The 26,315-nt window shown below is 36.4% G+C and overlaps 2 protein-coding genes across 2 annotated transcripts; one reads left to right on the forward strand and one right to left on the reverse strand.

The window, feature by feature from the left end:
* Positions 1–897: 897 nt before the first annotated feature.
* Positions 898–13,386, reverse strand: LOC106051169 (serine protease inhibitor 42Dd-like). The gene is made up of 3 exons (XM_056016233.1): positions 13,028–13,386; positions 6,528–6,662; positions 898–1,838 (listed from the first exon to the last, which is right to left on the reverse strand). The coding sequence occupies exons 1-3, from the start codon at positions 13,286–13,288 to the stop codon at positions 1,002–1,004; spliced, it is 1,233 nt and encodes a 410-aa protein (XP_055872208.1). The 5' UTR covers positions 13,289–13,386; the 3' UTR covers positions 898–1,001.
* A 4,953-nt stretch (positions 13,387–18,339) lies between these two features.
* On the forward strand, positions 18,340–22,683 carry LOC106076877 (C-type lectin domain family 4 member K-like). Its single transcript, XM_056016135.1, has 2 exons — positions 18,340–18,475; positions 20,986–22,683. Exons 1-2 carry the CDS (start codon positions 18,430–18,432, stop codon positions 22,092–22,094), a joined length of 1,155 nt encoding a protein of 384 aa, XP_055872110.1. The 5' UTR covers positions 18,340–18,429; the 3' UTR covers positions 22,095–22,683.
* Positions 22,684–26,315: the final 3,632 nt, after the last annotated feature.

The raw sequence follows: 26,315 nt of genomic DNA on the forward strand, positions 1-26,315 counted from the left end.
GTTATGTGATGTTATAGTTAAAGATATGTGAAGTTATGTAATCTTATTTGAAGTAAGTAAATGTTATGTGAAGGTAATTGATGTTATGTGATGTTATGTGAAGGTGTGTGATGTTATGTGAAGGTACTTTGATTTTATGTAAAGATATGTGAAGTTATGTGATGTTATTTGATGGTAAGTGATGTTATGTGAAAGTAAGTGATGTTATGTGAAGGTTATGTGATTTTATGTGATGCTATGTGAAGGTACTTTGATTTTATGTGAAGGTATGTGATGTTACTTGAAGGTAAGTAATGTTATGTGAAGGAACTTTGATTTTATGTGAAGGTATGTGATGTTACTTGAAGGTAAGTAATGTTATGTGAAGGAACTTTGATTTTATGTGAAGGTATGTGATGTTATTTGAAGGTAAGTGATGTTATGTAATGTTATGTGAAAGAATATGATGTTATGTGAAGGTACTTTTATTTTATGTGAAGATATGTGAAGTTATCTGATGTTATGTGAAGATATGTGAAGTTATGTGATGTTATGTGATGTTATGTGATGTTATGTGAAGATATGTGAAGTTATGTAATGTTATTCGAAGGTAATTGATGTTATGTGAAGATATGTGAAGGTGTGTGATGTTATGTGAAGGTACTTTGATTTTAGGTAAAGATATGTGAAGTTATGTGATGTTATTTGAAGATATGTGATGTTATGTGAAGGTAAGTGATGTTATGTAAAGGCATTTGACAATAAATTACAGTGTTTGAAAATAAGAGAAAGTATTTTTTGGTATTTCAAGGTGTGTTAAGACATTTGAAAGTTTGTTAGGTTGTTTTTTTTCACTTTAAGCACGATAATTACTGATTATGAACAATTACTGATTATGAACAAATTTTGACACTGATCTAAGCTATAAGAAATTTATTTCGCTTGTTAACATTTTAATAAAAAAAGAAATAATTCCAACAATTTGCAGTTTTGTTTATTTTTAAACAGAATTAGATCGATCGTTACTCAATAATTATCTCTGTAATATTTGGGTCGGAAAATCTTCCATGAAAGAGAATCAGCTCATTGTTGTCGTCACGAAGGAAAAACATAAAAGGGTGACCTGCAATAAAATCTGTTGGTTCATCTTCTTCCCAGGTTGAGGTTGGTACAAATTTCACTGCAGTTGCCGATGCTGCGGTTACTCCAAGCTCGTTGATCTCAATAACCGCTTTCTGGACGACATCAGAGACACGGACTTGCTGATCTGAGATCCCAGCGAAATTTGCAATCTCATCAAAAACGATTGACATGATCAAAAATCTGAGAGTAATGTTTAAATTAATGTTAGCAACGAGTTTAAACTTGGGAAGTTTCAGGTGAATTTTCTCTGGCTTCATTTCCTTAAAGAGAATGTTGACGTCAAAGTTCGGATTCGAGAAGACATCCTCAAAATCACTGAGTCCTGAGCGAGATTTTGGCAGTGCGACGTAGAATGCGAATCTCTTGTTCTGAAAAGGAATTCGTATCACGTCGACATCCATTACAACAGATCTTTTGACCTCGAAGTAAGAGGTCTGGTTCATGAAGTCAGTTTCAACGAGACCTCCAGTGGCCAGTTGGAAAGTGTCTTTGCTGGTTTCACTTGGATTGAATTTAGACATCCAGGTTCCATTCACATACAATGCATCAATTAACAGCAGAAGAGTTGAGCTATCGATTTTTGGTGGGGGCAGAAAAGATGTGATTTTATTCATGGTTTGATTGGCGACCCATTCATTGATGGCAGCCTCCGTAACGAGAGTTGCATTAAGGTCGATGGTTCCGGAGGCAGCATTATACAGAGTTGCTAGATCTTCCTAAGTGAGAAAAGAGAGTAAACAAACATGATGAACATTCAGAATGCGAATATTATTACAAACTTTCATCATAGTGTGACTAATTGTAGTTTTAAAATGGACCGTGTTTGACCAAGTGGTCAAGCGTTTGGCTTCGGAAACTACGGGCCTTGTGTTGATTCCCGGTGGAGACTGCAATGATGAAATTCAGGATTTTTAGGAGTCCACCCAGATGACTGACTGTCTTTTCATATACTATGCCCTCTAGATTATCATTTTGATGGTCTACAAATTGGAATCCTGACCGCCTCCAACCAGTGCTTTTTTATTGGGGGGGGGGGCTAGGACGTCATAATTGACTTTACTAGAAAAACATGTGACTTGCATATGTCAATATAAACCTTATTGGGTAACTCACGTTAGCAGGGGGAAAGTAATGTTAGTGCGTGGTTGTGTTGGCCACATAGTATCCTTGTGGCCAAAATAGGAATATGAAACATTAACTGTCCAGTTTAATGAATCAAAATAGTGTACAACCCAAACAACGGCACGCGGGCTATATCCGGCCCTTCTACGTGGTGCAGTTTTGCTCATAGCATCTCTGCTCACTACGCACAATAAAGTCGCCTAGACACAGTCATAGCTCATAGCATCTCTGCTCACTACGCACAATAAAGTCGCCCAGACACAGTCATAGTTCATAGCATCTCCGCTCACTACGCACAATAAAGCCGCCTAGACACAGTCATAGTTCATAGCATCTCTGCTCACTACGCACAATAAAGTCGCCTAGACACAGTCATAGTTCATAGCATCTCTGCTCACTACGCACAATAAAGTCGCCTAGACACAGTCATAGCTCATAGCATCTCTGCTCACAACGCACAATAAAGCCGCCTAGACACAGTCATAGTTCATAGCATCTCTGCTCACTACGCACAATAAAGTCGCCTAGACACAGTCATAGTTCATAGCATCTCTGCTCACAACGCACAATAAAGCCGCCTAGACACAGTCATAGTTCATAGCATCTCTGCTCACAACGCACAATAAAGCCGCCTAGACACAGTCATAGCTCATAGCATCTCTGCTCACTACGCACAATAAAGCCGCCCAGACACAGTCATCGTTCATAGCATCTCTGCTCACAACGCACAATAAAGCCGCCTAGACACAGTCATAGTTCATAGCATCTCTGCTCACTACGCACAATAAAGTCGCCTAGACACAGTCATAGTTTATAGCATCTCTGCTCACAACGCACAATAAAGCCGCCTAGACACAGTTATAGTTCATAGCATCTCTGCTCACAACGCACAATAAAGCCGCCCAGACACAGTCATAGTTCATAGCATCTCTGCTCACAACGCACAATAAAGCCGCCTAGACACAGTCATAGCTCATAGCATCTCTGCTCACAACGCACAATAAAGCCGCCTAGACACAGTCATAGTTCATAGCATCTCTGCTCACAACGCACAATAAAGCCGCCCAGACACAGTCATAGTTCATAGCATCTCTGCTCACAACGCACAATAAAGCCGCCTAGACACAGTCATAGCTCATAGCATCTCTGCTCACTACGCACAATAAAGCCGCCCAGACACAGTCATCGTTCATAGCATCTCTGCTCACAACGCACAATAAAGCCGCCTAGACACAGTCATAGTTCATAGCATCTCTGCTCACAACGCACAATAAAGTCGCCTAGACACAGTCATAGTTCATAGCATCTCTGCTCACAACGCACAATAAAGCCGCCTAGACACAGTCATAGTTCATAGCATCTCTGCTCACAACGCACAATAAAGCCGCCTAGACACAGTCATAGTTCATAGCATCTCTGCTCACAACGCACAATAAAGCCGCCTAGACACAGTCATAGTTCATAGCATCTCTGCTCACAACGCACAATAAAGCCGCCTAGACACAGTCATAGTTCATAGCATCTCTGCTCACTACGCACAATAAAGTCGCCTAGACACAGTCATAGTTTATAGCATCTCTGCTCACAACGCACAATAAAGCCGCCCAGACACAGTCATAGTTCATAGCATCTCTGCTCACAACGCACAATAAAGCCGCCTAGACACAGTCATAGCTCATAGCATCTCTGCTCACTACGCACAATAAAGCCGCCCAGACACAGTCATCGTTCATAGCATCTCTGCTCACAACGCACAATAAAGCCGCCTAGACACAGTCATAGTTCATAGCATCTCTGCTCACTACGCACAATAAAGTCGCCTAGACACAGTCATAGTTCATAGCATCTCTGCTCACAACGCACAATAAAGCCGCCTAGACACAGTTATAGTTCATAGCATCTCTGCTCACAACGCACAATAAAGCCGCCCAGACACAGTTATAGTTCATAGCATCTCTGCTCACAACGCACAATAAAGCCGCCCAGACACAGTCATAGTTCATAGCATCTCTGCTCACAACGCACAATAAAGCCGCCTAGACACAGTCATAGCTCATAGCATCTCTGCTCACTACGCACAATAAAGCCGCCCAGACACAGTCATCGTTCATAGCATCTCTGCTCACAACGCACAATAAAGCCGCCTAGACACAGTCATAGTTCATAGCATCTCTGCTCACAACGCACAATAAAGCCGCCTAGACACAGTCATAGTTCATAGCATCTCTGCTCACAACGCACAATAAAGCCGCCTAGACACAGTCATAGTTCATAGCATGTCTGCTCACAACGCACAATAAAGCCGCCTAGACACAGTCATAGTTCATAGCATCTCTGCTCACAACGCACAATAAAGCCGCCTAGACACATAGTTCATTGCCGTGATTCTGTCCATTCTTGGCATTTCGTTGGTGTCCAAGCTTAAGAAATGTTGAGAACCTCTTAGATATAAAGTTGTTTTTAGGACAAGATGCTAACAAGAAGACATTCTAAACAATGAAAGACATTTTTTTTTCTTGTTTTCTTTCTTTTTTTTTAAACCTGATATAAACTCTGTCTGTGTAGTGTGTCGTTGTGTTTGTCTCTCTAGTGTGTCGTTGTGTTTGTCTCTCTAGTGTGTCGTTGTGTTTGTCTCTCTAGTGTGTCGTTGTGTTTGTCTCTCTAGTGTGTCGTTGTGTTTGCCAAACCTAGCCAAGTTCAAGCGTACTTAGCCTCTACACCACGCATCCCACCATACCTCCTTTATAAAACTTATATTGAGATTGTTGTTCTCTTAGGTCTACTACACTTTCTAATTGTCCAAATGACAGGCCTTTAGATCACGTTTTAGATGCGCACACGTTTCCTGAACATGAGTTTATTTAACACTTGATACCTCACGTTCGGAAATTCCCGAATGCAATAGTCCTTTCAAGAACGCGATACTCCTTTCGAAACTAGTGTTGGATCTAGATCTATGCTTAGTTCTCTAGCCAAATTTTTTTTTTTTTTACTTTGAAACTCTGTAAAGTTCAAACTAGAGTTATTTTTATATGGCCAACGAAATAGCAACCCTTTATAACTATATACATCAATTGTAAAATCAGGTTCTATGAAGTTGTGACTTGAATATAGGTATTTAAAAATTTTTAAGAAAAATAGCAATTACAGATTTTTCTATTTTTTTATTAATTATATATAACTAGATGTTAATTAAGAATTTTGCAACTGCTATTTACTTGTTTTAATTGCACTTTATTGATGATGTCAACGTTATAAAGAAGAAAAGATTGACAATAAATATTCAAAAATACAATACTTCTACTCAGTCTTGTCTTCGAGTCCGTAGATTAATGACAAGTGAAACTTAATAGAGCAGACCGTCGACATTGATTAAATATTCTTTGTTTCTTATAGAGCGATTATTTTGCATAGATGTTGACAGGGCCGGCCCTAACCATAGCGGGGCTGTTTGCAAAACGGATTACGCGGGGCCCAGTTTGGGTAAAGAAACGGATAATACGTGAAGATTAAGATTTTATATTAGAAAATTAATTCGTCTCTGCATTTTATTCTTTCTTTACTAAGTACGAAATCACGATCAAATAAAGATTACATTACGAGCCTTGCGTGTAACAAAGTCATATAGTCTATCATCAAACTTCTGTTTCCAACATAGATAATGCTCAATAGCAAGAGTTACCAAAATGTTTAAATCAATCTTTGAGATTTGTTGACCTCAAGTAATTCTTCATTAGCTTTTTCCACTAGATGCCACAGTTAAGGATATTGTATAATGCCGTTTTTTTTTCAAGACCTAGAGAGTCGTCGTGAGTGCGTGGTTGGGCCACGTATAGAATAGTAGGTAAAGAAGATGAATTCCCCCCCCCTCTTTTTTTTTATTAGCCGCGATCTTTATCGCAGCGAAAGTTACGTGGGGTAACTCTAGTCCGACTTGCAGAAATAAAAGAAAATAAAAGAGCTTTTCATCGAGGTTTAGAGAGTCGCAAGCCGTGCGTCGTGTGCCGCATGGCTGAACGAAGTAGAGAATTATATATAGAGGTACGTATACAAGTCAAAGTGATTTTTTCCCGTTATGGCCAAAGAGCTAGAAATGTTTTCGTATTGTCCTCTTGAACAACAAAAGTATTGTTTCTATAAATAGACTTCGTTCAATATTCTTTTCAAAAAAAAGGTTAATTTTTGTTTATTTTTGTCACGTACACGGTACACTTCAAGAGTACGTATATGTCACTTGTAGGAATCTAATACTGGAACTTCTAACAAAGCAGGCGTTCACTAACCTTGTACTTCTGATGGAGTTCAAACTTTGGGTTCACCCACATGCCATTAGCCACCAGGAACTGCATATCCTCGACCTGAGTGACGTCATGAATCAGGTCATGGTAAGCCATGTGTGGTGATGGTAGATCCCTCAACTGGTAAGAACAAACAATTAGTGTCTACATTACTTTCTAGATATTTAGTTTAATATTTTCTTTTCAGGATCTTAATTTAAAAAGATAGCTTTATGATTATTGTAATAGATACTCAACTGAAAGTTTTAAGAGAGGAAAGATTTTATTGATTGATTTGAAGACCACGAGGAAGGATGTACTAATATAATATGATATTACGTCATTGTTTGTTGTTTATGTTTTGTGCGAACGCAAAGGAACGGACGGAATTAAAAAGAGAGTTATATATGTCTACCTTGATAAAGACAGTCTCGTTATTATCATTATTAATTAGTAACGTCTACAGTAATTTATCATTAATCTGTGACAACAGAACATGGTGTCAGATTTGGTTTCAGATCTTGTGTCAGATCTGGTATTAGATTAGGTGTCAAATCTAGTGTCACATTGCTGGTAACAGGTAGATCTAGATCTAGTTGTTTCTAAATTGCTAAAAGTACATTTTATTTGTGGTGTCATTAGTTCATTTTATTTAGATCTAGACCTAGACATAGAATCTAGAATCTGTACGAATAATGGAATTATTCAATCCTCCTAAACCGTTGTCACTAGACGGTAATCTATCTGAACGATGAAAAAAATGGAGACAAAGTTTTGAACTGTTTATGTTCGCCAATGAAAAGAATACGAAGCCCGAGCCAGTGAAGAAAGCTTTATTGTTACACCTGATCGGTGAACTCGCTCGAGACATCTACAATACTTTTCAAGTATGTGAAGATGAGACTGTAGACTAAGTAATTGAAAGGTTTGAGAATCATTTTTTGTCTAAGTCCAACACTGTGTATGACAGATTTAAATTCTTCTCTAGAAAGCAGAAAGACGGAGAAACGTTTGAACAGTATTATACTGATTTAAAGAATTTGGCAAAAGAATGCAAGTTTGACAACCTTCGAGATGAACTCATCAGAGATCGATTGGTATGTGGTATACAGTCAGATCGAGTGAGAGAGAGACTTATGAGAGATGTAGACTTAACTTTAGAGAAATAAGCAAACATAATTCGTGCTGACGAGCATACCCAGAAACAAATGATAGATATGAAAGGACTACATGTGGATGCTGCTAATAAATTAAAGAAGACAGAAGATAGAAAGACAGTCAAAACCTCACAGGGAAAAATGGCAAAGAATCATGTAACAAGTTTCATTAGAGATTGCAGATCTTGTGGTGGATCTCATGTAAAATACAATTGCCCAGCATTCGGACACACATGCCGAAAATGTAAAAAGAGAAATCATTTCACTGTAAAATGTGGTTCGAAACACTTCAAGGCGGTTGATTTACTAGAAGATGATAGTCAGGCAAGCCAAGTAAATGAGTTGTGGTTTGAGGCAATTGGTACTGAGGACAATGTCAAAGTTTGGATGGTTGATGTCAATATTATGGGGAAAATAGTCAAAATGAAGATTGACACAGGAGAACAAGCTAATTGTGGTGACACGGTTACTGTGTGGTCAACCGTGACACACGGTCAAGTGTTGAGTATCGAGAGTTAGGGGACTTGGGGGAAGTGACAAGTGTGTAAACAAGAGGAGAGAGAGAGAAAGTCAGCGAGTGAAGATTGACACAGGAGAACAAGCTAATTGTGGTGACACGGTTACTGTGTGGTCAACCGTGACACACGGTCAAGTGTTGAGTATCGAGAGTTAGGGGACTTGGGGGAAGTGACAAGTGTGTAAACAAGAGGAGAGAGAGAGAAAGTCAGCGAGTGAAGATTGACACAGGAGAACAAGCTAATTGTGGTGACACGGTTACTGTGTGGTCAACCGTGACACACGGTCAAGTGTTGAGTATCGAGAGTTAGGGGACTTGGGGGAAGTGACAAGTGTGTAAACAAGAGAGAGAAAGTCAGCGAGTAAAGATTGACACAGGAGAACAAGCTAATTGTGGTGACACGGTTACTGTGTGGTCAACCGTGACACACGGTCAAGTGTTGAGTATCGAGAGTTAGGGGACTTGGGGGAAGTGACAAGTGTGTAAACAAGAGAGAGAGAGAAAGTCAGCGAGTGGAGTTGGGTATCTGTACATAACGTTGCCCTGTATATATGTTATGTTGAAAATGTTACACAATTAATTAAAAGGCACTTTAAACGTAAAGGGACTTGTTTCTTTACACTAATGTGATATCAGAGTAAACGTGGAACAATTTAGAAACTGATACTCAGCTAAAGAATTCAAATACTACCCTACGAGCATTGGGGGATGAAGCATTAGAACTGAAGGGAGTTGCATCGGTCACATTTAAAGTCGGCGATGTAGAAGTTAAAGATGATCTGTACTTGATCAAGAAAAGTATCAATCCTATACTAGGTCTGAAGACATCTATTGCTTTAAAACTAATTGAGGCAAAGAGAAATGTCGAAGTACACGATGTCAAGCAACAAAATGAAGTTCCACAAGTGTGGATGAAAAAATATAAGCAAGTATTCGAAGGACTCGGTACATACAAAATAAAGTATCACATTAAACTGACGTCAGGAGCAAAACCAGTTATTCAATGTGCGCGCAGAGTTGCACCATCAATCTATGAAGAATTAAAAAGAAAACTCACACAAATGCAACAAGGAGTGATCGCAGAAGTTGATGAAACAACAGAATGGGTTCATTACTTGGTTATAGCAAAGAAGAAAGATAATTCTTTGAGGTTGTGTTTAGATCCCCGAGAACTGAACAAATATATAATGAGAGAACATTTCATTATACCAACATTTGATCAAATCAATAGTTCACTGGGAGCAGTAAAAGTGTTTAGTATACTTGATCAAAGGATGCATATTGGCAAGTGGAGTTGGATGAACCAAGCTCTTATTTATGTACATTCAATACTCCGTTTGGAAGATACAGATTCTTGAGAATGCCTTTTGGAATATCCTCAGCTAGTGAAGTATTACAGAAACGTTCTTATCAAGTATTCGGAGACATCCCAGGTGTACATATCATGTCAGATGACATGCTGATTGCAGCAAAAGATGAAAAAGAACATGATCAAATTTTTTTAAATGTTCTGGAGAGAGCTAGAAAGAACAATGTAAAGTTCAACAAGAACAAGATACAATATAAACTTTCTGGTGTTAGTTATCTCGGAAGACAAATTGGAGCAGATGGTATTCGTCCAGAACCAGCTAAAATCAAAGCAATAATGGAGATGCCAGCACCGACAGATCGAACAGGAATTCAAAGACTGCAACTTTCTGTCAAGTTTCATTCCAAACATGTCAACAATTACCAGTCCATTGCGTGAATTGCTAAAGAAAGATGTATTGTGGCAGTGGAATGCAGAGCAAGAAAATGCTTTCCAACTAATAAAGAAAACACTTAGTGAAGCTTCAGTTCTGCAATTGTTTAACCCTGAAAAACCAGTTACTATTCAGTGTGACGCTTCTTCTAAAGGGTTGGGAGCATTTTTAATGCAAGAAGACAAACCAGTTGCGTATACGTCAAGATCATTGACAGAAACAGAGTGCAGGTATGCACAAATAGAAAAGGAAATTAGCTATAGTGTTTGCAGCTGAACATTTTCACCATTATATTTTTGGAAGAACTGTGACTGTACAATCAGATCACAAACCTTTGGAAACTATTGTGACTAAGCCTTTACACAAGATTTTACCAAGACTTCAGTTGATGATGTTTAGACTGTTGAGATATCAATTAACAGTAACTTACACTCCAGGTTCAAAAATGCATATAGCTGATACGTTATCGCGTGCGTACATCAGTGGTCAAGAACAATCAAATTCAAATGATGACATGGTTATGAGAATTCATAGCGCAACAGCACAGTTTCCGGAAAGTGATCAGAAGATTATTGAAATTAGAAGGAAAACTGAATCTGATGCTAAATTAAAACTTGTAATCAATTATGTCAGAGAAGGTTGGCCAAAGATAAAAACTCAAGTTCATGAAACAGTGAAAGTGTATTGGTCATTGAAAGACAGTATTCATGAAGAGAATGGAATATTGTTTTATGAAAACAGAATTATAATTCCTTCAAGTATGAGAAATGAAATTCTCGACAAGTTGCACATAGGTCATTTTGGTCCTGAGAAAACCAGATTGAAGGCAAAACAGAGTGTGTTTTGGCCAGGATTGTCTAAAGATATTTTTTCGACAATAATGAAATGCTCAACATGTGCAACATTCAAAAGAAATAATATGAAAGAAAAATTGCTACCTCATGCTGTACCAGACAGACCATGGAAAAAGTTTGCTACAGATTTGTTTGAATGGTGGAACAATGACTTCTTGCTAGTTGTGGACTATTTCTCCAAATACCCTGAAATAAAACGACTGGAGAACAAAACAGCAGAATGTGTTATCAGGGCACTGAAAGGTATTTTTGCTAGACATGGTATACCAGAAGAAATAGTGAGCGACAATATGCCATTCAACAGCTATCAATATAGAGAGTTTGCTTATGAGTGGGGTTTTAAGATAACCACATCAAGTCCCAGATACCCTCAATCAAATGGACAAAGTGAGGTGTATGTTGATATCGTAAAGCAGATATTTAACAAAGCATACAAAAGTGGGAAAGATCCATATCTCGCTATGCTCGAGTATAGAAATACTCCGATAAGCGGACTGCTTTATTCGCCATCACAACTGCTGATGCGTAGAAGACTCAGGGACATCATTCCAACTGATTCCAAACTATTGAAACCATAGGTAGCTGAAAATGCAGAGACATTACTCAACGAACGACAGACGAAAAGCAAAGTGAAATACGATGCAAAAGCAAGGTTACATAAAGACTTCTCTGTCGGGGAGAAGGTGAGAGTTCGTCTAGGACAAACATGGCAGAAAGCAGTCGTGATCTTACATCATAAAGACAAATGATGGAAAAACATACAGACGAAATCAACGGTTTTTAAACAAGAGCTACAAAGAAGACTTCTCTGGGTACTATGATACCGACGAAGACAATGAACAGCAAACTGTTAGAACAAAGAAAACAGACAATTATAAACCAACATCTAGAGAACTTGTTGTGCCGGTCAAGACAACCAGAAGTGGTCGAGTTGTCAAAATGCCTTGTAAATATAAGTCTTAAGCACTTTAAAAGGAAGGATGTGATAATAGCTTCAAAAGGAAGGATGTACTAATATTATATGATATTACGTCATTGTTTGTTGTTTATGTTTTATGCGAAAGCAAAGAATCGGACGGAAATAAAAAGAGAGTTATGTATGTCTACCTTGATAAAGACTGTCTCGTTATTAGTAACGTCTACTGTAATTTATTATTATTCTGTGACAACAGAACATATATATGTATGTATGTAGGTGTGTGTGTGTGTGCTTGTGTGTGTACGTGTGTGTGTGTACGTATGTATGTATGTATCTATCTATCTATCTCTGTGTGTGTGTGTGTGTTTCACTAGGGCTACCAAAAAAAAATGAACGACCATTGAAGAATAAAATGAAGGTCGAAGCCTTACGAAGGGTATGAAGTAACAAGAATGGGCAGTAATCCTAGATTTTAAAACATACATAGGTTGTACAATAATGATAGGTTTCACAGCAAAGCTAGGCTGATAGGTCTTACAGCAAAGCTAGGCTGATAGGTCTTACAGCAAAGCTAGGCTGATAGGTCTTACAGCACTAGGCTGATAGGTCTTACAACAATTGCAGACTTTCAAATGATCAATTTTACGACAATTTGACAAATTGGGAGGTTGTTTACAAGTATGGAGGCGCGATGACTGAGCGGCAAAGTGCTTAGCTTCCGAACCAGAGTCCCGGGTTAGAATCCTGGTGAAGTCTGGGATTTTTAATTTAGAGATCTTTGGGCGCCTCTGAGTCCACCCAGCTCTAATGGGTACCTGACATAAGTTGGGGAAAATTAAGGCGGGTTTACATCACAGATAGTTTAAAACAGTAATACATTTCGCCACAATGCTCTCTTGATATGTTTTACGAACATGGTAGGTTGTACCACAGATGAAGGTTTTACAACTAATATAAGAGTTTTCAACCTCAAAAAAAAATGCACAGCTATAATTGCTTGATGGGTTTTACGAAACTGATAGGTTTTAGGCAGTTATTATTTTTTTTATGGAGGTGCGGTGGATGAGCGGTAAAGCGATTGGCTTCCGAACTGAGCTGTCTTGGGTTCGAATCCTGGTGAAGACATGAGAAGGGAACTTAAAAAAAAATTAAATTTATGAAAATGATTAAATTTTACAATGATAGGTTTTAAAACTAAAATACATTTTACAGAACGTTAGGTTGTAAAAGATTTCTCAAAAGTAGTAGATTTGAAAACAAGTTTATATAAGAAGTAGCCTTAAAACTGAGATAAAACATCGAACAGAAACAACTCACCCAGAGACCGTCTCTCAAGTGGCGCATAGTGTCGTGCATGGCTCCCATATACGTCATGGACAGTGCAGAGTGGGCAGTGAATGGACTGAACACAAAATTCAAAGCCCTGCGGTGAAGTGTCCTGTACACGTCCCGAGAAAACGCGGACACGGCGCTGGTCAGCAAGCGAATGTCAGTTTCATTGCTCATTTCTGGGTCAGCCCATCCAACCTTAACGCTCATAACAGCACATATTGTGACGAGCAATACATTCGTCATCATTCTAAAATAGTTTTGACTGTCCGTATGGAAACCTACTTTCTAATGTCTTCAGAGTGCAACAGAAATGACTAGAAAAGAAAGTTATCAAGCAGTAGGCCTAGTAACAAAAATCAATTAAAATTAGCTGCTTTGTTACATCAGTGACAGCAAAATGGACGCATTAATCCAGAGGTGTATCCTAGAGAAATAACAATGATAATAATAAAGGCAACGTCTTCGATTCCGAAGAGTAAGGGTGAGCGCATTGTTTCGCATGGCTAGGCCAACTCAGTTACGACATGCATACTTTTCTTTATCGGATGTAGACAAAGCCGTTGTCCGCGGGGGAAGGGGGGTCAATTGCAGTTTTCTTTACTTTTTCTACGTCTGTCTTTTACAAGGGCCTACCCTTGGGCCTATAATGTGTGTCCCGTGACCATCGTGACAGCTCTCCAACTGTTTCTTTTAGAAAGCATCTGCTGCCAGCTTCTTTTCTCTATGCCAGTAAGGACAAAATGACGGCTTACGGGAGGGGGGGGGGCGAACGTATAGAAAATAAACAACATTTCAACATAAAATAAACAATTCCGTCTCGTTTAATTACAAAACAACAACGCTGATCACATGCCAAACTTTTGCAGGGCTGATAATAAGCTCCAAACATGTGGAGGTCTGATGAAAAGCTCCAAACGTTTGGAGGCTAATGGTAAGTTCCAAACGTTTACAGGTCTCATTGTAAACAACAAACGTCTGCATGGCTGATGGTTAGCTCTAAAGAATTGTGGGCGGATGGTAAGCTCCAAACGTTTGGAGGCTGATGGTAAGCACAGAACTTATGAAGGGTTGATGGTAAGCTCCAAACGTCTGTAGGGCTGATGGTTGTCAGGGGGAGATATGGCGAGAGTGAATATGTTACTTTGATATTCTGGAATGATATTTATATCCCCTTGTTTAGATACTCCAAGGTTATGAATGTGAATAGTCTTGCACGTGTTATGAACTGAATGGTTTAGTCTTTGTAGAATGTGCGAGAGAGTGTGTTAGTCTGTGAGGTCTTGTCCCCGGTCCAGGAAGGTTGGACAGTTGCTTCCTGGACTGGTGGTTTTGTATTAATATTTATTGAGTTGATGTCATTGTGTGCTCATTGAATATTAAAGTATTATTTGTATTTCAATGGATATCTATACTTAGAGTTGAAGTGTAATTAGTAATAATTGTTCTTAATTGTAATATTTAAGTAACCCCTAACTAGCCAAGCAAAGCAATAAATACGGAATCCAAATGTCTACAGGACTGATGGTAAATTCAAAACGTCTGCAGGGGTGATGGTAATTTCTAAACGTGTGCAGGGTTGATAGCAAGCTCCAAACCCTAACCCTAACCTTGTTTGCATTGAAGAATTTACTCTAGGACGACGTCATCAACTGGTGTGTTTTTTTTTTCCAATACGCATAGAATATTTTAACTAACATGGCGCCATTGTATGTTACAGTGTTTTATTGCACGACCACAAATAGCTTAGACTAGCATATAATAATTTGTATGCCTTCTCTTAAGACCCCGACAATATCTGAACTAAAATATATACTATTGAATTCCACGTTGTTTATTGGAATTGAACATTGTAATATTTAGTTATAACTACACGTTGTTCAATTGGTTTTACTAAAATGCATTAATTTGATAATCTTTATTATTTTGTGTGCTACATTCACAGCAGAAGTATGTTACATTTGCAAGGAGATAAAGAATCTTAGTTGACATCTATATCCAGCTACATTGTAAATTTGTTGATAAGGTGTGCAACACTGTCTTTTTTTTTTCTTCAACCATTCAATTAGCCAACATTTGACTTGTTAGTCTCTGACGTCCCCTCAGGTTTGAAGATCATTACGTTCTTGCTCAAACCTCATGCAGGACTGGGTATTGGGCAGGGTTGGACTCCGAGGCCATCGAGAAGACAGTATGAAAACGTTAAATGAAATAACAAGATGTTGAGTTCTTTTAAATAACATACTTCAACCCATTTTAAAACTACTTCTTCCACCATAAACAATGTTGTCCTGTCTCTGGTCTTCACTTACATAAACGATAATGATAGTTAATCACCCACTTTTCTATCCATTCATCTTTATTAATCCAGTTTGAGGTTACATCAGAATTGACGAGCCAATACAAAAACCGAAACACACACCCAATAACAATATCCTTTTAAAGTTTTCAATGTACACAATTACACATTTTTAACCTTAATCTTTTGACTTAAAAAAAACACTCAGTCTAGGTCATTGATGGGAAAACTACGGCCACCGGTCCAACTTCGGCACCCAGAAAGTTTTTATCCGGCCCGACACATGCTAAAACATCTAAATTAAGAAGAACTGTTATCGAAACACGGAAAACTTCACACAGTTTTAGTTCAGATGTGATATCATTTTTCCCATTCTAAATTTCTAGATTTTCTAAATAAAATAATTATAGCCGCCACCCCCCCCCCCCAACAATTTTTTTACTTCAATTTTTTTTTCGCTCTTCAACAAGTGAACCCTTTGACCGTAGCACTAATTAAAGTAGAGACTGAGGAAAACAAACAAATCAATACAATAATTAGCTACAAGTAGGTTAGTGAATTGACCGAAATGGTAGAAAGTCGCTTAAATAAAGTTTGAGCCTGGTTCTTTCCTAATAAGTTTTATAAAAATATTTTTTTTTTATTTTTTTTTAAATCCTTTAAAAAAAAATTTAAGGGGAAGAGCTCCGCCTTCATTAATTTACACATTATTGCCCTTATTCGATATCCAACAAAATAATTAATTACCAATAACTAATTGACTACTTGAATTCGTAGACTTTTATATACTATATCTAGACTGGACATGGAGACTTTTTAACACTACAAAAAATGTCGTGTAAATTTTGTAGAAAGTTGGATCAAGGCGTTGTTTTGTAAAGTAGTTAAAAGAAGGGAGGGCTATTTTTTTCAACCCTAACCTATGTAACATATAATTTAATTTTTAGATCTAGATCTATTAAATGAACATCAAAAATAAGAGTACTCTCCTCTCATAATTATTATTTTGCAATTTTTAGATACATGATCTTCTTTATCAAAAGACTGAATGCAACACTAAATTGTGATTTTTTTTTTTTTGGTATTTTTGATAATCAATTACTAGATCTAGATCTAAAAAATAAAATTATATGTTACATAGGTTAGGGTTGAAAAAAACAAACAACTTGACTTCTTTGAACTACTTGACAAAACAACGCCTTGATCCAACTTTCTACACAATGTTCACGATCGATCAGTCGCGGATAAGAATTTATTTCCGGTTTCCAGTCTAGTAGTAGATACATATATAAGTCTATGCTTGAGTATTTTTTGTTTATCGATTCATGTTTTGTTAGGTACAATAAATGTGTAAAATATCAACTTGATCGGAGAATGGGCTAGGTAGAAAAAGCGAGGGGACTATACCAAAGAAATTTAGTCATGTCTGTGAATTCTGAATAATTAGTTTCCATTGGTGGTATCAAACTAAATAATTAATTACAAGTAATTAATTGACTGATTTTTATCGGCCCTTGAAAGGGGAAAAGACGCTATTAGTTTTGTGTGGCCTGTCTGTCCGTCTGTCCCGTTTAGATCTCAGAAACTAGAAGAGAAAATGAAAATCAGACATCATGATATTATAGATCATTCAAAGTTCTGATGCAAAGGCTACTATTTTGCTTTTCCGAAAGTGAACCATATAATTTTTAAAATTGTATATGCAAGCAGATTTTTCAAAAAATTACACCACTTTTCAATGAAAAACTTAAGGAGAGATAACTCATAGAATCGCGCACTGGTACGAAACATTTGCATCTAAGGTCACAATGGTAAAAGTGTCACTGGATCATTAAAAAAACAACAGATCATTATAAAATATATTTTCCATTTATTAACTAACTCATTGAATAGAATATAGATTCAAATGTTATTTTTTAAAAGAATTTTGATTCGACTTTGTTTTACTTATAAGTTTAAAAAATAACGAACTACTTTTATAGCACACAGTTTTGACATATCCTCATTATAGGCTTCTACACTTGACTGTGACGGTCTAGATAAGACTAAATAGAGCCCAGATCTACAAAATTATAATACGAGTTCTGTCTAGATATAGTTGTACAAATACCCCTTCTTCCATAGTGCTATTAGAGCATGGAATTGAGCATGGTTGCCTGAGCTAGCCAGGAAAACCAGTGACTTGGAGAATGTAAGTCATTGGTTAATTTGCATGACTGAATGCATCACGCGTAGGACGTAATCATCTTCTTTTTTGAAGTAACGTCAGTATTATATAAGATAAGACCTAAAACTAGGTCTAGATGTAGCTAGATCTATGTCTAGTTTGTATGAGAAATGACAATGGAGATATTAATTTAATTAATTTATTTGCGAGGGGAAAGTCTTGTAAAGTCATTTGTACACAATTGTAGCTTAAAGTAGGTCAAGAATTATTTTTTTTGGTGTTGTCAATTTATCAAAATTTGTTACAAGAATAAATCTTTTTTAGTTTCTCAATATAACATGTAACATGTTATTAATTTTGAATGCATGGATAAGGTTAATAATTATATTTTTAAAAATATAAGTGTACGCTAAATGAATATATGGAGATGCTGTGGCTGTGGGGTATAGCACTTGGATGGAACTGAAAGTCCCGTGTTCGAATCCTGGTGAAAACTCTTGGTGGACCACTTCGGGGGCCGATTTTGAGTTTATGTTTTACACAAACTGTCTTGGTAACCTTGTTTACTTTTTTATTATTGATTCATGTCTTGTCTTTGCAAATGAATAATTGTGCGAAGTTTCAACTTGATCTGAGAATGGGTGTGGGAGAAATAACGTGTACACACTTTTTACTAGACAGACAGGCAGAAGGTGAAAATTAGAAACTTTTCAATGAAGGGTCAAAGAAGCGGTCCACATTGGAAGCCTCTTTTTAAAATAACAGATGTCTGGAGTCCATAAAAAAAATATTTTTAGGAGATAAGATTAATTGGGTCAGCGTAATAGAGAAGTACGAATATAAAAATAGTATTTGCCAGGCCATAGATCCAAAGATTGCACAACACTCATTGTTTTCTTACCGTGTTGTGTAGAAACCATTATCATGTGGTCGGTAGTACTGATTTTTATGGCCAAAATTCTTTTTATAGGTAATTATCATTAATATCTATCTATCTATCTATCTATCTATCTATCTATCTATCTATCTATCTATCTATCTATCTATCTATCTATCTATCTATCTATCTATCTATCTATCTATCTATCTATCTATCTATCTATCTATCTATCTATCTATATCAATTTGTGCATTACACCAAACAAAACGTTATAACTATAAGAAAATCAAAATGTGCATTCACACCAGACTCACTCATAATTTACTTGTGAAAAGTTTATATCAGATTGTTTCTGATTTAATTGCCAGGGGAACAAAAGAGTGTTTGTGTCTGTTTGTCTTTGCTATCGGTGTCTTGTATCTCTTTTGTGATGGTAAAATCACAAAATCCTGACACAAAGGGTGATTTTTATTTCTAGAATCTTTTTAGCTTTTTTTATAGATGTTTGTCTCAAACAGCTGGCCTTATGGGTTGTTGTTTTTTTGCCAATGATTTTACCAGCAGCATTTAGGATTCTGTGAAGTTTATTTTATATTTAATGCTCAGATTGCCATACCAGGCAGTGATACTAAAACTTAAAATATTGCTCACGCGTGATAAAACATGGCCAAGGCCTTTTCGCTAACATTAAACGAGGACAGTTTTCTCAGTAATCGTAATCTTTGCTGCCCTTTTTTGCTGATATAATCAGTATTTGCAGTAAAATTTAGTTTATGGACCTCATTCACCAATCGTTAACAATTAACATTTAGTCACATGATAATATTGATAAAACAACGAAAAAAAAATTGTCATGTGATAGCCAATGTGTATTAAATTAAATCGTAATTTATTTAGAAGAGAAAGAGAATCACGTGGCTAAATGTTGTTTGTTTACGATTGGTGAATGAGGTCCATTGTCTAGGATAGTATTTAATAGTTTGCTCTATTTCAATAGTCTCTCCAGCTACAGAATCAATATCATTTTCCTACTTTTCCCTTCGAAAATCAATTATCATTTCTTTGGGTTTATTTTTTACATTAAATACTACAAAATTATGTTTACAGTATTTTTCAATGTGTCTATTTCTCTGAAATACTCATTTACGTCTGAGCTCTCTGATAGCAGGGCAAGAAGATCCGCATCATCAGCTAATTTTGTGAAGGAGCAAAAAGGACTATCGGATTGAAAGTCATTGGTGTACAAAATGAGCCACAATGGCGATGTCACAGCCCCCTGGGGTGCCCCTGTGTTAATTATGCGTGCATTTGATATTACATTGTTTATCCTAACACTCTGAGGTCCCTGGGTCAAAAATTCATTAGCCCATAGTATTATATATGGACTAATCTTCAACACTTTCATTTTTTCAATAAGTAAATGAAGTTGTATGGTATTAAAAGCTGATGAGAAATCAATAAAGAACAATTGTACATAAGTGTTCGGTAAGTCCAGATGTTTGTAGACACAATTTAAAATATTTAGGATGGCATCGTCTACACCTTTACCCTTTTGGTAAGCAAATTGTAAAGGGTCCAACCTACTACAAAGATCATTCAGAAGAAACATTTTAACCAGTTTTTCTAAACATTAAGACACAATAGAAGTAAGTGAAACAGGTCTTAAGACTAAGGTCATTCATTTCCTTTGGTTTGGAGATATCTATCTATGTATCTATCTATCTATGTATCTATCTATCTATCTATCTGTCTATCTATCTATCTATCTATCTATCTATCTATGTATCTATCTATCTATGTATCTATCTATCTATGTATCTATCTATCTATCTATGTATCTATCTATCTATCTATCTGTCTATGTATCTGTCATTGGCCTCCTTCAGTCGTAGAACGACTATGGTTCATCTCGCACTCTTCCTCTTGTGGCTGTGGAGCCCTATTTTGGAGAGACACTCCCGTCCACAAATATCGCAGGTTAAGGTGGCTTTTGCTTCGGTGGTAGAGGAGCTGGCCATTTTTCGCATTGTACTTTTTTCTTCCTGAGCTGAGACCCATGTTCTTTCGCTATCCATAGCTTTCTTGGTCACTGTCTCTCTCCATCAGGTGCGTTCTAGAGCTATGTCTTCCCAATTGTCAGTATTGATGTTCACTGATTTGAGGTCCCGTTTTATTACATCTATGTAACGGAGGTGGGGGCGACCAGTTTTTCTTGAACCAGTCGCGAGTTGTCCGTAGAGGATGACTTTCGGGATGCGTTTGTCCTCCATCCGGTGAACATGTCAAGCCAGCGCAAGCGGCGTTGTCTGAGGGCTGTAAAGATGCTGGGAATACCTGTTCGTGCAAGGATCTCAGTATTGCACACTTTTTCTTTCCAAGTGATTTTCAAGATCCTACGGAGACATCGCAAATGGAATGAGTTAAGTTTTCTCTTTCGAAGTATCTATCTACCTATTTATCTATCGATCTATCAATTTCTCGCTCACTGTGTTTATCAGTATTTAAACGTTCGACTTGGACTCTACACTTTATGCAGTTAATTCTAAAAATAATTTTTCATTGTATCCATTTTATTATCTAATTTTTTTGGTTCTTTGCAGTGGCCCTTCCAACGATCCATGTGGTACCAAATGCCATCACAATCGGTATAACCGAAGCTTTGCATTTAGAATGTTTTATCAAGAGCGAAGACTTATCCCCCACTGACAGTGTCATATCTATTGGGGTTTTACACTCTGACAATATGAACGCTCATGTGTTTACGACCATTGCATCAGTGAGCAGCTTTAATGGTGTGCGTATAATTACCAACAGTACTAATGTTCATGTGGTAGGTAGCATCGTACGGAATGGACTTTCCTCTCTGAACATCACCTGGACCTCTCCTTTACGTGAAAACGCCGGCCTTTACAAATGCGAAGTGAATGAGATTAATGAATTGGGTAAACCAATCACCTACGACGACACCGGTAGCGTTGCTGTTAATGAGCTAACTATCGACGCCGTCTTCAGTGAGATTATAAAACTTAAAAATAGATTGGAGCAAATCAATCTTAACTGCGTAACGTCACACGAAATTGAGATCACAGAAATCAACCGTCTCAAGCAAAATATAAGCGTATTAGTGAATCAAACATCGTTGCTAAAAGATATCTGTGAAACTGAACTGGTACATGTACAAGACTTAGAAAGTCAAAATAAATTACAGTTAACTAGCGTTGAGAACAGTGTACAGTCTCTAACGCTGAAGCAGGATGAGATGCACGGGAAATGGAACGCTTCGAAAAATGAGTATTTCATATCTTCAGAAAGGTTTAGTGATAAAGTCTATCTCTTGTCTCGAGAATCTGTGTTTTTTTACCCAACTTTTGCTCAATCTTTGTGTGCACTTCACGGAGGTTATCTGGTAGAGGTCAACACACAGGCAGAATTTGATTTCTTGAAGCAGTTCATTAGGACCTATGGATCCCACTTTGAACATGTATACACTGGCGGTACAGACGAGAATCATGAAGGGGTCTGGCTCTACAGACACAGCCAGACGCCCGTGGTGCCATTCTGGGCGCCAGGAGAGCCGAATAACGATAACAAAAATTTTGACGAGAATTGCGAAGAATTCCACAAAGATTTGCAATGGAGTATGAATGACTTGCAGTGTTCTTTTCCAAACAGTACAGTCTCTGGCTTTATCTGCGAGGTGCCTGTTTAACTCTTTACGTTTTAAACATATTTAACATTTTCTAATAGAAAACACAGACTTTAATGTCCGAACATTAACAATAGTGCATGTGGCTTTAAGAACAGAGTTTAACCTACATATTTTACCACATCAAACGCAGAAAAAGCTTTTATTTTAGGTTTAAAAACATAATACAGATTTGTGGACGACTGCGGAAAAGGTAGCTACGTAAAACTAAGCAATATATATTTTAATTTTTAGTAAGTGTCACGAACGGAAGTATAGATGGTTTTATGGGAAAAACAAGTAATTTATTATTTCATTGTTGTTATTTGTTTTTTATTGCATGTCAAGGACACAGATGTACGTAGTTTACTTGTTACTTTAAACTTAATGCGGTGTTGGGAAATTTTTACGCGTGTGAGAATAGCATAGATCTTTCCAGAAGAAAGGACAAGACGGAGATTGTAGACGATATAGAAAGACATGAATTATCATTTTCGGCGGACCTCAGCGACTGTAATAAATGTATTATTATTGTATTGTACATTTATAAAGTGTGTATATCCATCTTGGTGATTCTAAGTTTTATAATAAATGTTTTGTATTTATTTGAAAATATTTCTTTTTGAGTTTATTCTTTAAAGTAGTGTCTGCGGCATCACGCTATTGGTCAGAAATTGATTTGGATAAGAAATATCCAAATATGTAAATAATTCAAACTCATTGTGATACAAATTTTGAACAAGTTAATTTTTCAACTTTCCATTATCGTATCAACTCGGAATCACACACAATAGGGTTTGTTGGACTAGTCCGTTTCGTTTCTTTGATTAAAAAGTATTGGGCCGAAAGTCGCTTTTTTATTTATTTATTTTATGAGTATTTTACCCAAGATCTGTGTTGTTTTTTTAGGACTAGCTTATTTCATGTACCCGCCATTTTCCGATACACAATTTAATACACAAAGTAATTGTTGAAAAAAAATTGTAGTGATTTTAAACTTTACTTAAAAAGGTGTTACTCTAATCAATTTGAATATTATTTTGTTATGAATGTCACTGTTTATTTTGTGTCTGTTCTAGTTTCTTAAATTTTTCTTGAGTAAAGGGGTCGATTTTCTCCTAATGGGTATACCTGATTTCTCCAAGCAGCCTTTGTAAAATATTGGTCCTAAATAATGCTATGTTTATAAACGAAAAATCGCATGGCTGCATTATGATGAATGTACGTGTTAGTTCAATATATTTTATATTACTAGGTAACTATAAATAACCGCATAAATAGATGTAAAAAAATTTTTTCTGTTAGATAAAGTCATATGGCAAATTTTTGTTTATATCCTAATTCTAAAAAGGAATAACAATAGAATTATACAGTAAAAATAATCACTAAGTTTTTCTTTTAATAGTTTTGAAAGTCTAACTGAGTTTTTGCAGATGTACACAAGTTATACTAAGAGTCAGTCCATCTCTTCTGGCTATTTAGAAATGAGAGTAAAAATGTAGGCTTCGATATTTTTAGCCTGAATTTAAGAAGTTACAAATTTCAAACAACTATTATGTTGCCTCTTCCTTAAAACTTTGTACTTAAAAAATAAATGCATCCAATACTTAGGCCCTATTTAAATCGATCCGGTATCAATGTATTAAGTAGCAATAACCACGCAAAAAAAATTAAATGAAAGAAGATTGAGATATACATATATTTTTGTGACGGTACGCACCGGTACGGGGTACCGGCACCTTTTTTCAATGTCGGGAAAAATGATTACTTTTCTTGTAATTCAACGTTAATTGTTAATTTATTATTAGTTGAAAGTTAGGCAATCTATCACTGAGTACAGGAGCCTCTTTTTTAATTTTTACAAAGTAAAAAGAACTTTATATTCTTTCAGCCGACATGCCGTATTATTAAAAACACCTCTATGTGAACTTCTCAATCATCTAGAGTCTAGAGTCTTAGACAGTCATTATTTTAGACTAGATTTAAGTAGAGTCTAGACCTAGATTTAATAGGCCTATTATTATAAAAAAAAAATAATTAGTCATTATAGACATCATTCGCAAATTTATTTTTAGGTCTAGGCATTGAAAAGTAAATCTATTAATAAACTAAAATCGATATAAGTCTAAGTACTAACTTATTAAATAAGTCATTATAAGTAGAAGTATTATAATGAATATTGTATAGATCTAGATTGACTAGATTATAGATAGATCTATAGATCTCTAGTTTAGTAGATTAAGTATAGAGTATAGTAAACGTATTACAGTATTATTAGATCTATGTCTTATGTCTATGTCTATATCTAATTAATTCTAATAAACTAATAATTAAAAAACTTTAGTCTTTATTAATATCTAGACTTTTTTTCTTATAAAAACTGACTATAGGCATAGCATAGGCTAGACTCGGCAATCTAGTCTCAAGATAGAATCTATACTATTACTAGATCTATTCGATTTATATATATTGATCTAGACTAGAATTAGATTATAGATCTAAATATACTAATGGAGAGATGATATGAAGTGTTAGCTAATAGCGTTGCACAAGAAACAAACCTGGGTTTTTCTAAACTCTAATACTTGGTATGTAATAGTAAAACAGCACCTACCTAAATAAATCGTAACTGGCAATCAAAAAACTATATTTATTATAGTACATATAGGTCTGTGGTTGTATTTTATATAGCCTTCGTAACTTCTTCTATAGAGAAATGACTTTTTGTAATTTCTTTTACTGAAAATTGGGCTATTCGCGTCTGACACATATATAAATTTTATGTTCAGCAACAAACCCTATTGTCTATAGTCGATGACAACACATGAACCAATAAGAGAAAAACAATTCGATAATCAATTAGGTGTAATTAATAAATTATAAATTTCTATAGAGACAGTAGTGCTTACTAAGCTAAGAGAAGATAAACCTTGTGTAGGAAAAAGTCATTTGATAAATTTTAAAACTAACAATACACTATAAAACCGTCTACTTTTATTAGTACTTGTATAGCTTAGTGCAATGTTTCTCAAACTGTGTGCCGCGGCACATTAGTGTGCCGCCGAAGATTTGCAGATGTGCCGCGGCAGTTTTTAGAACGCCACACGTGCAGCGTTACACAGGTCTGCCTACTATTAAATTTTTATTTTACGTTGCGATGACATCTCCACTTGCAATGACCAGTAGTAGTAGTGGATCTTTCCATTATGACGGAAAGGGGTGTTAGCTATTCAGGCTATGGAAATGTCCACTATACATATATTATTATAATGAATAAAATGTTGGCCGCCTTAGCAGACGCACAGCAGTTCTCGAATTGGTAACGATAATAATAAGCGATGTGTTTCAAGCAAATTGGTTAGGTGTATGCTAATAATAACAAATTAATAATAAGCCTTATTCATTGTTATCCACGGAGAAATACGTTAGCAAGAATGAAACTGCGAAAGCGTTAAATGAAAAGCAAGGAACCAAACGAAGGTACAAAGAAGATTACACCAGATATGGTTTCATATCTTCTGCCATTCTGTCTGATCTGCAATGCAACTCTGTCGAATGAGACGCTTGTTTCAAGCAAATTGAAGAGACACTTGGAAACTAAATATCCAGCTGTAAAAGCGCAACCGAAGAAATACTTTTGAAAACATCAGGGCTCAACAAAATAAACAAGCTAAGACACTTACGAACTACCTAAAGCTGCCAGAAAAAGGGATTGATTTCAAGTTGGATTTTCTATTCATGACGAGATCTGGTGGTTAATGTGACGTTTCTCTCTGATTTATTTGACAAATTAAATTCAAGGACCATCGGAAACCATCATCACTGCATCCTCAAACTGAATCATTTGGTGAAAAATTGTCTTTGTGGCAAAGTAAGATCTCGAAAGGAGTCTTCGACTGCTTTCCTACTTACAATGAATGTGCTTCAACTAAAGAAATCACCCCCGAAATTCTGGACACTTTGAAACACTTGCAGTCAGCATTGTGGCATTAATTTTCAACACTTGGAAGTAATGAATATGGATTGGATGGGTCAGTTATCCATTTGGAAACAATGAAGCTACAAATTTGACAACTGAAGAAGCAGAGAAGCTCATTGATTTAAAGCAACGATGCCAAGTCAAGTTAAAGTCAAGTTTTGCCGAGAAAAGCCTGGATGTGTTTTAGATTTCAATCAACAAGTTATATCCTGCAATCAGTTTAAAAGCAATCAAAATAATTCTTCCATTTGCATCTTCATGGTTTT

This window comes from Biomphalaria glabrata, chromosome 17, assembly GCF_947242115.1.
Source record: "Biomphalaria glabrata chromosome 17, xgBioGlab47.1, whole genome shotgun sequence".
NCBI classification, from domain to species: domain Eukaryota; kingdom Metazoa; phylum Mollusca; class Gastropoda; family Planorbidae; genus Biomphalaria; species Biomphalaria glabrata.